Source organism: Lutzomyia longipalpis, chromosome 1 (genome assembly GCF_024334085.1).
Source record: "Lutzomyia longipalpis isolate SR_M1_2022 chromosome 1, ASM2433408v1".
In the NCBI taxonomy this organism is placed as follows: domain Eukaryota; kingdom Metazoa; phylum Arthropoda; class Insecta; order Diptera; family Psychodidae; genus Lutzomyia; species Lutzomyia longipalpis.
In genome coordinates this window covers 7,142,049-7,151,680 of record NC_074707.1, presented here as the reverse complement: position 1 = coordinate 7,151,680, position 9,632 = coordinate 7,142,049, and the positions used below count along the sequence as shown (strand labels likewise).

Below are 9,632 nucleotides of genomic sequence, written 5' to 3'. Positions count from 1 at the left end.
AGACCTCAACATGGTTTGTAAAAAAAAATTAAAAGACCCGCACTTTTTTTTTTAGAATATTATAGTACATTTTATTGGCCAATTTCATAACTAAATTGTTGATGAGGAAGAAAAAAAAATAAAAGAAAAAGCCTAGTTCTTTGATGACTTGTCGCGCCTTCCGGAACGCGATGAATCAAAGTGCCTACGTCCAGGACGTCCACTCCATCGATCAGATCTTCCGCGAAATGGTGCCCTGGGCCTGTTAATGTCTCCAGGTGGTGGATGAGAAAAGAAATCTGGTTGCATTGGCGCGTTATAGAAACCATCAAATTGTCCAGGTGGTGGATGCATGGGTGGCGCCCCAAGAAGTCCCGGCCTTGTTGCCGGTGGCATAAAATTCGGCCGTATAGGTGGTTGCATCCAATCCATCATGCTCTGTGATTGTTGCTGATTCTCCTCAACCAGTGTAAATTGTCCATTCTCACTCAGACGTATACCCAACTGGAGGAGGATATGCTGTAGCGTGGGATTGTGAGTCACAACAGTCATATCGAAGACCTTTGATGGTGTTGTGTCGGCGGCAAAGCGCTTCAGTTCAGCCGAAAGCAGAGCCAACTGCTGATTAACCATGATCTTATTCTTTGATCCTAGATCTTTGTACCATGGAGACTTCTGGAGCACTTGCTGTATATCAATACCACCTGCTGGTGGTGCCGTTTTGGGTGCCTCTTCGCGCTTTCGTCGAGGATCTAATCGTGCAGTTGCCGCGGCTGGCGCTCGTGCTGCTTCTGCAGGTTCAGGCTCCTCCTCAGGATCTCGTAAACTCAGAATACGTCGCAATCGGGGATCTTGGGTATTGCCCTGAGCAGGTGCACGCTTCCGGATCTCACGGTAGTCCGGAGGTGGGATATCACATTCAACAACTTTATAGGGAAACGGTGGATGTGAGGCTAACGAAGCATCAATCTCCGTTGCGGGAACGTAATTTGTCATGAGTGGTTTAAATGGAAGCCTCAAATCCACATCCTTCATACTCGCATCTACATGTGGTAATTCCGGTGTCCCAAATAAGGGCAGTCTCATATCCTGATCTCCCATCTCTTCCATCCCAATGGGTCCCTGGTCATAAATGCTGGGCCTTGTTGTTCTAAAAACAAGAGAAATTAGTTTTTGATAAAATAAATTGATAAATAAATCAAGAAATATTGTAACCTACCCTTTATCCGGTGAATCAATCTCTTTAATTTGCCGTGGATCTCTTGCGGATATTGAATCATTTATTGGCTCTGGAGCTATTGTTGGGAGGAGTATTTGGGAGGAATAGTCAATTTTGGAGAGAGAACCACCGACAACACGTGAAACATCGGATGCTTCAACAACTGCTGGCTTGGGAGGCCAGTACGAGGACTCTGTATCACTCGGAGACTTTTCAACTTCCTTCGGGGGCTCATCATCACTATACCATGATTCATCAATCAACAACTTTGGCTCATCTGGATTAGGTCCCGGTTCACCACCTTCAGGCGATGGAGCTGCAGAGAATAATTTCATTTTATTGCAATTGAAAAATTTAAAAAAATAAAATAAATAAAAATACTTACAGAGAAAGTTGCAAACAACTTGTTCTTTTTTCATATTTTCCTCGTGATCTGGTGATGCAATCTCCATCATCCTCATGTCCACATCTTTCACCTTCTCAGTCTCTTCTACCTTCTCATTCTGCTTCTCGTTTTGCTTCTCCTTTTCATCCTTTTCACTCTCCTTCTCCTCACCCTTCTCCCCATCGGATCCCTTTACAAGGCCCAACTTGACGAAATTCATCGTGTTGAGTTGAATCTCACTGAGCTGCTGGAAGCTCAATCCCAGTTCTGTTAATTGCATAAATGTCAAATGCTGCACCTGATCCAACGTCTCAATACCCATTGTGGCCATTCGACTTATTTGATCCTGCGTTAAGACATTAGTTAGATGCTTCAAGCTGAGTACATCTTCTTTTGCTGGCTGTGACTGCTTCTTTCGTGTTTCCCCACACCATCTACTCTTCCTGGGCTTTTGATTCTTACTATCTATCTCCTCCTGCTCCGCCGTGAGCTTCTTATGCGTTATATTTAACATGTTTACAGCATGATCACGCCCCAGGCGTGGGAAATCGCCCAGAATTTCCTTTGGTGCCGTCTCCAGATGCTTCAACAGAATACCGCGCAGTTGATTCGTTAGCGGTCGTCCATGTGAAAATTTACATGTGTCGCGATTGATGCAATTCAGTCCGAGATAGTAGTATTTACAAGGGAAATCAGAATGCATATACAGGCACTTTTCGCGCTTTGCACAGCAATCCATTAAATAGAATTTGCACAATTCCATTTTACGTTGATGACGGGATTCATTCTACAAAGAAAAAGAGATTTCTTTTAACTAAAAAGCCGCCTATAAAAAGAAGATAAAGAAAAAACCTACATCTGAATCGTGATGCTGACGTCGTTTATCAAAATGCTTCCCGGATGCTGAACTCCCACCACCACGTCTTCTATCCCGCTGTCGCTTCCTTTGAGGTCGGTAGTCTCCTGAGTCGTAGCTGGAATAGCTGCTGTAACTGTGCTCTGATTCATTATCGAATTCCCTCCTCGGTGGACTACCACCACGAACACAGAGCATCTCATAGTCATCAACACCTTCATCCTTGTTGTCATTCTTAGATGACTTCCTCTTGGAATCCTTTGCATCCTCCCGTCGTCGTTTTCTCCTTCGTTGCGATTTGGAAAGTTTCTCCCCATCATTGCGCCCCCCACCTGATTCCCTGGGGCGCTTATTCTGTGACGGTGTGGATGGTCCAGGTGCAACCTTTACGGGACTTGTTTTCTCAGTGGGTTCCGCTACCTCGATGCCATCTTTCTTCAAGACATTCGCAATTGCTTTCTCAACACGTACCGCCCACTCATCGACCGGGGCGGGTTCATTTACATGACTCTTTTGTAGGTTCTCAGAAGGCCTACTCTCTGGTTTTGAGTTTTTAGTAACTTCTGCCTCCTTTGTGACTTCCTCTGCTGCCGCATCTTCACCATCAGACTCTATTTCTCCATCCTCCAAGTCCTCATCATCTTCTTTCGGTATTACTACCTTTTCATCAGTTTCCATCTTAGGGATGTCTTTTAAAAAAAATTGAAATAAAAAAAATCTGTCATTCATCCATTCATTGATTAATTTGTTTTTTCTTATTTTGTAAAAAAAATGTTTGAATTAAATGTGATAAAAATAGAAGATTATTAATACTAATAAAATTTTACTTTTTTGCATTGAAAATATTGTAAAGGTTGTAATTTAAAATATTAATTATTGAATAAAAAAATTTTTTTGACTAAAAAAAATTAAAAGAATTCATAAATTCTAAACTCTCCAATATGGTTGCTTAAAAAATAAAATTCTTCTGCTCTAAACTGAGACACCCTGTTCAAATGATGACGAATCATTTTTCATCATCATTGTTCAAAACTTTCTCTATGGTACTGTTTATTGACTCGAAATTCAGCAACCCACAAAAAAATGCAAATTCTAATCAAAATTTAGCAAATTAGAATGTTTTTAATCACAAAAATCGATAATTAGGGATTTTCTTTTTACTTCTTTGCAAATAATTTGATAAAATAAGTTTTTAGGTCCCCACCCATTCGCCATCATCACTACAAACAGGGTGACTCCACAGTATTTATGCATTCTATTTATTTATAGCTCTCACTTGAACGGACTTGTTTGTTAATCAATCGCATTTCTGGAATTTTTTTAGCTACGATTGTTTTTTTCGCATTTTAATTCTACCACGAAGCCTAGCCTTTTTAAAATCAAGTGCGAAACATCTGTCAAATCAGATGAAAGTTGGCCCTATGGACATGAAGTTCGCGGCCGTAAAATATTAAAATTAAAAAAAAAAAAAAAAGAAGCCTAGCCTTAAATTTTGAATCACCACATTTCTGAACATTTTTAAGCTTTTGGGGAGAAATATTCATTAAAAATTTGGAAAGAATGAGGTACGTAATTCATTAAAATCGGATTTAGATATAAACTAGGTATTAGATGAAATATTAATTACATATTTGTTGTCGCGTAACATAACCTTAAATTTTTTTGGGGAATTAATTAATTTCGCGCCTTACCCGCCGAAAAGTGCGAATTAATCGTGATTAAACTGATTAAAGATTTGTCTTAAATTGCTATAAAATAAGCAAAAAGCGCCCTAATTTACCGTAGACGTCAGTTTTTTACCAAATCTAAAATACTTAACTTTACGGAAAATGAGAACGCTGTTTGTTAATTTTATAGCAATCGAGGACAAACCGTTAAAACGTTTCATGAACGAATAAATATATTTTCTTCTAAAATGAGTGGAATCACTTAAAAATACCTTGTTTTTCATTAATTTTACTTTACCAAAGTTTGAATTAAAAATTCTTTAGGATCAGCCATAAGGGCGACAGTACGCGAAGGACGCAGGATCCTAAAATTTTCTAAAGAAATTCACTTATAGGCTATTTTCTGGCACGAGTGAGAGCATACCGCGAAAACTTTTGCTATTTTTTTCTACCAAAATTCATCACTGATTTTTTTTACAATTAATTTCTTTAACAAAATTCTCAATTATTCTTTGAAGGAAAAAAGGGAATTTTGTTAAAAAAATAATTTGTATAAAAGATTTTTCCGATAACATTTGAGACACCCTGTAGCCACGAGAGGGGAAATCACAAAGGGGATCGAAGAAAAAAAAACAAAATGGACGAATGGTGCCTCAGCAAACCCAGAGAGTTTGAAAAAAGCCCTGACCTCGAATGCGTGAAAATATAGGAAATGTATACCACTTTTACAATATTTTTCGTCGTGCATTTGCATTGAATCACATTTTCTTCGAGATGCAAATCGTTTATGAATCAACTAAATTGATTTTTTACTTTTGCTAAGCAGTCCTCGGTGCTCTCCACGATTTCACATATATAGCGTCTGTCTCAGTGGAAATTTTCTCCTACGTCATCACACGTCAAAAATTATGGCTTTTTTTAGCCGTTGGTCGGTTTAAAAATCCATTCAAACGAGGGAAAACGGAAAAAATTCATGAAACATTTTCTTAGGAGTGGGGATGGGCGAATTCTGTATTGAGAAAAAAATAATTTTCCCTAATAAATTTTCCTAAATAAATTAATATTTCTAAATCTTTAGAATCTAATCTAAAAATTCTAAAATAATCCTTATAAAATAAATTAGAAAAAAATCCTAAATTACCTATAAAATTGTATGCAACATGTTTTAATGTTTTGCAATAAACAGGGAATGTAACCCCAGTCTCCCCTAGAGTACCTTTAATTTTTGTGCCTCAGCTGTTTCTTGTTTTTGTGAATGATTTTGCAAGAATAGTTAGTTTTTTTATATAAAAAATGCTGGACAAGGTGAAGCATATAATCTTGGTACTGTCCGGAAAAGGGGGCGTCGGGAAGTCCACGGTCAGCACCCAACTAGCCTTAGCTCTAAAGGAATCCGGCTTTAAGGTTATAGTGCACATCATGCTATTTGTGGCCAGGAGAAGATCAATGCAATGAATTCTCTTTGACAGGTTGGGCTACTGGACATTGATCTCTGTGGACCCAGTGTACCTTACATCATGGGCCTGGAGGGGAAGGATGTTCACCAGTGTGATGAAGGCTGGGTGCCAGTTTATGTGGACAACGATAAAACCTTAGCTGTGATGTCCATTGGGTTCCTGCTGAAAAACCGAGATGATCCCGTGGTGTGGCGTGGACCGAAGAAGACAGCAATGATTCGTCAATTCCTCACGGATGTGCACTGGGATGAGCTGGACTTTCTTGTTATTGATACACCTCCGGGAACGTCGGATGAGCACATTACAGTCATGGAATGCATGAAGGAAGTCAAATGCGACGGAGCTATACTGGTGACAACACCCCAGGAAGTTGCAGTAGATGATGTGAGGAAGGAAGTGACATTCTGCCGAAAAACAGGGATTGAGATTCTCGGGATTGTGGAGAATATGAGTGGATTTGTCTGTCCACATTGCTCAGATTGTACGAATATCTTTTCAACGGGAGGTGGGTCAGCTCTCGCTGAATTGGCCAAAGTTCCATTCCTCGGCACCCTTCCCATTGATCCTAAAGTTGGAGAACTTGCTGGTACTGGAAAATCCTGCCTCCGGGAGCTTCCGGATAGTTCCACATCGCACACATTCAAAGAAATTGTTTCAATTTTGAGCAAATAATTTTTAATATTCAACAACAGACCCAATAATTTTTTTTGTACAGAATCCCAATAAATGAAATTAAGGAGATCCTATTGGTTCAATCTCTTGGCTTCAGCATTGAGGATCTCTCTCCAGGTGTCCGCTGAGAGGGAATTTGATTGATTTTGTTCATTACAGAAGGCCAGGACGATCGATGGAAGCGCTTGAAGGTACTCCTGTGCTAGAGAAGTCTCCTGCAGTACACACTGCAGGCTGAAGGCACTGCGCCTTCCGAGAGTACCCACAACACCTGTTTGGGCAACTTCCTTCTCATGCAGTGCCGCTACATTATCAGCCGCCGTGCCTCGGATTACTCCCTTCATTTTTTGTTTATTGAGTGTCAGCATCTTCGTCAGAGCTCGCTGATGTTCTGCCACAATTCCCTTCTCCACGCGATCACAGAGATCACTGTGTGCTGTTAGGACATCGAGGAGCATATTAAAACGCTCACTGATGGCATTTTCCAGCGTCATAGCAGATTTCTCTGAGATTTTGGCAACTTCGTGGAATCCCTTGGTCATGTCCGGGAAGGTATCGAAGGAAAAGACGCGATCGCTCGAGCTCAGGAGCTTCAGGATCGATGAGATGTCTTCCATATCTTTGGACTGATTAACACTCCGTGTTACCTGTTGATCCACGAATTTCTTTAGTCTGGTTACGGCATTCAGCATGGTGCGCATTATTTCCCGATTGGAAGCGAGGCGTCCTTGATCCTCAAGTGGTAACTCCTGGATTTTTTTTTAAATTAAGAATAAATTTTAAAAATCAAGAAATTTTCAACTCACAACTTCTTCACTAAGCGTAGAAAACTCATCGGGTTCGCTGTTAAAGAGTTCTCTGAGGTGTTCCTGATGATCTGAGCTACTGTCTGTAAGGAAATTCCTCAGAAGTGACCCAGCACCAATCACAGGATGTCGCGAAACGATTTTAAGCCATCTCTGTAGCCCTCGACGTCGCTCCTCAAGCAGAGAGTCCAACATGAGCTGCTTTGGCGGAAGGCGCGGGATCATACTGCAATGTTAATGTTAGTGATTAGTGGTTTTCCCCCGCCATACTATATAGCTGGTCTGGTTATTCTCATCGTACCGATAAGGAAATCTCGTAACGAGTAAATTGTGCAGATTGACAAAGTCATTGTAGCGCCTCGCAACGCTGCATTTGTAATTCCGCGAAGAGATCTGTGAATAGAGGAGACAAACATCGCGATGTGTGTATATGGGGGAGTTTTGTGGGAATTTCTTCCAGAAAAAAAAGGTACTCACCTCGTACTCGGAGTGCTTGAGGAATAGTCCCTTCTTCTCAGGCACCAGAGTCACGAGAATAACATCTGGATCGCCTTTGGCGCCACTTGCAGTTGGATTCGTTGCCTTATTCATTGGATTTATCGCTGGTGAATCTGTAAAGTGCGGGAATTGGAGCTGAGTGAGCGTGAGATCGGTGGGGATGGCAGATGCGGAAGTTGCATTGATGCCGATGGTGAGAAATTACCATTTGACGATGCTAGTTTACCGCTCATAGTTTCTGCAACGTGTCACGGAAATTGCCAAGACCACACCGTTTCTTTCTTCACTATGTGCGACACCATCAAAATTCTTGCCTACAACAAACACCTCGTGATCACCTTTTGTTGCGCTGGAGATGCGTTGCACACTGCTTTCCACGCAAATTGTGCTTTTAATTGCTGCCACAAGTCCAGCAATGATTACACAGTCCCATGGACAGGCGAGTTAAAAAAAAAGTGGGAGATACCGGACTATTAATTTTTGGGTGGAAATGATCTCACAAAGTGCTGCGATAGAAAAACCCAAAAAAACACCGATCGTGCGGATCTCATACCTCGATCGTTGGTATCGTCAAACTGCCAGCCAGGCGAGAGTTTCGCGCACTTCTCACAGCTTGGATTCCCCCTTTCTTTCTCCTCGACACTTTTTATTTTTCGCTCACTCACTGGCACCGCCATAAATCCCTCCTGCTCACGAGCACTCCCCTGATCAAGCTGGAGAACCGGCTCTTTAGCATAATCATGGCTGGCGCGACTTACATCATCACCGTGCGAGAATGAGACAAAGCCAATTCACAAAAGGTTCCCACGAATCTACGCGTATGACAGAGATCACCAGCAAAGCGCTATCCCTACTGGAACACCGTCCAGATCCCATGATCAGCGGAGTGGGGGATTTATCAATCTACTGGGTGATCTCTCTGCTGGACCCTTTAGCCGATGCAGGCATGCGGGATTTGATAGAGATGTGTGCACTGAGATACTTCCTCCAGATTCCCACAATCTTACGGATTATGTAAATTCAATAGCGCCGTATTTTTTCATCCATCCAAAGATTATGCTGCGTATTTGCGCACAAATAATGTTGTGACGCGTATTGTGAAATCGAAATCTTCTTTCATAATCATTATGTGAGATTTTTAATAAATTCATTTCAAATTGATCTGATCAATTTTTAACGCATTAATGATCAAAAAATGATCTTTTTTTTTAATAATTTTTATTAATCTTATTTTTTATTACAAAAATTTCCACTATTTTTTTTCTCTACTTTGCGTGCATTGAGAAGACATTCGGCTAATTCTAAATCTGCTTGCTTATCAATTTCAAGAGAATCCTCCGGGTCAATTTCCACAAATTTGCATGAATTTGTTTGGAAAATTCCTAGGTCTAGCAATTTTCTTTTAGCGAAATAGAACATTCCTGCCTCGAGGAAATCTCCATCCCAATCCTGACGTCTAGGGCGATTGGAGAGGTTGAAATTCACAGGGATCAGCTTGCCATTAATCAGTTTCCATCTTAATTTATGACTTCTAAAAAATACATAAAGCACTACAAGAAGCCTTAAAAAAAACATTTTCTCAAACCTTGTGACTGAAAAGACGCAATCAGCTTCTTGGAAAAGCTCATGAGCTTGAATTAAATAGGTTTCCTTAAGAAAAACTGATGTGCACTGAATGAGAGCTATGCTGTGGATGCTTGGATGATGAAGCAGAAATTCCTGAACACTCTCAATGGAAGACGTTGTGTCCAGAGCAACTGCTCCTGGCCTCCGGTGTACAGAGACACCAACGAGGGATTTTGCCTCATTTGCAATCAAATCATTATCCGTTGAAACCCAAATTTCACTAAAAATTCTTGAATTTTTTATCGTTCTAAGAGCTCGCAAGAGAATTGATTCCCCATTGAGTTTTGCCAGATTCTTCATTGGGATCCCCTTGGAGCCACCACGTGCTAAAATAAGAGCCACAGTGCCGTGATTTCTAATCCCAAATGGAGAATTTGATTGAAATCCCGCGCAAGAATCACATTTTGCGCCGTGAAGCAACACAAATACTCCACTTAAGCACTTTAATATAATTCCAAAATGCATAA

The 9,632-nt window shown here is 40.8% G+C and overlaps 4 protein-coding genes across 10 annotated transcripts; 1 reads left to right on the top strand and 3 right to left on the bottom strand.

Annotated features, from left to right (window-relative positions):
- Window positions 1-43: 43 nt before the first annotated feature.
- On the bottom strand, window positions 44-5,000 carry LOC129786034 (protein suppressor of sable). 5 transcript variants are annotated; one of them, XM_055820831.1, is made up of 5 exons: window positions 4,920-5,000; window positions 2,440-3,128; window positions 1,584-2,370; window positions 1,199-1,514; window positions 44-1,129 (listed from the first exon to the last, which is right to left on the bottom strand). In XM_055820831.1, exons 2-5 carry the CDS (start codon window positions 3,115-3,117, stop codon window positions 133-135), a joined length of 2,778 nt encoding a protein of 925 aa, XP_055676806.1. In that variant the 5' UTR covers window positions 3,118-3,128; window positions 4,920-5,000; the 3' UTR covers window positions 44-132. The 5 variants fall into 5 exon arrangements, with proteins under 5 accessions (XP_055676806.1, XP_055676786.1, XP_055676798.1 ...); XM_055820811.1 differs by having other exon boundaries at window positions 4,827-4,970; XM_055820823.1 differs by having other exon boundaries at window positions 4,836-4,963.
- Window positions 5,001-5,290: 290 nt separating this feature from the next.
- LOC129786004 (cytosolic Fe-S cluster assembly factor NUBP2 homolog) lies at window positions 5,291-6,304 on the top strand. Its single transcript, XM_055820759.1, has 2 exons — window positions 5,291-5,510; window positions 5,576-6,304. The coding sequence occupies exons 1-2, from the start codon at window positions 5,400-5,402 to the stop codon at window positions 6,233-6,235; spliced, it is 771 nt and encodes a 256-aa protein (XP_055676734.1). The 5' UTR covers window positions 5,291-5,399; the 3' UTR covers window positions 6,236-6,304.
- On the bottom strand, window positions 6,216-8,462 carry LOC129785982 (sorting nexin-8-like). Of its 3 annotated transcripts, XM_055820726.1 has the most exons (6): window positions 8,093-8,450; window positions 7,745-7,937; window positions 7,519-7,652; window positions 7,343-7,434; window positions 7,042-7,267; window positions 6,216-6,984 (listed from the first exon to the last, which is right to left on the bottom strand). In XM_055820726.1, exons 2-6 carry the CDS (start codon window positions 7,770-7,772, stop codon window positions 6,307-6,309), a joined length of 1,158 nt encoding a protein of 385 aa, XP_055676701.1. In that variant the 5' UTR covers window positions 7,773-7,937; window positions 8,093-8,450; the 3' UTR covers window positions 6,216-6,306. The 3 variants fall into 3 exon arrangements, with proteins under 3 accessions (XP_055676701.1, XP_055676709.1, XP_055676692.1); XM_055820734.1 differs by having other exon boundaries at window positions 7,519-7,674; window positions 7,745-8,462; XM_055820717.1 differs by having other exon boundaries at window positions 7,745-8,450.
- Window positions 8,463-8,766: 304 nt separating this feature from the next.
- On the bottom strand, window positions 8,767-9,630 carry LOC129785996 (N-acylneuraminate cytidylyltransferase). Its single transcript, XM_055820746.1, has 2 exons — window positions 9,125-9,630; window positions 8,767-9,070 (listed from the first exon to the last, which is right to left on the bottom strand). Exons 1-2 carry the CDS (start codon window positions 9,628-9,630, stop codon window positions 8,767-8,769), a joined length of 810 nt encoding a protein of 269 aa, XP_055676721.1.
- Between the last annotated feature and the right edge of the window lie 2 nt (window positions 9,631-9,632).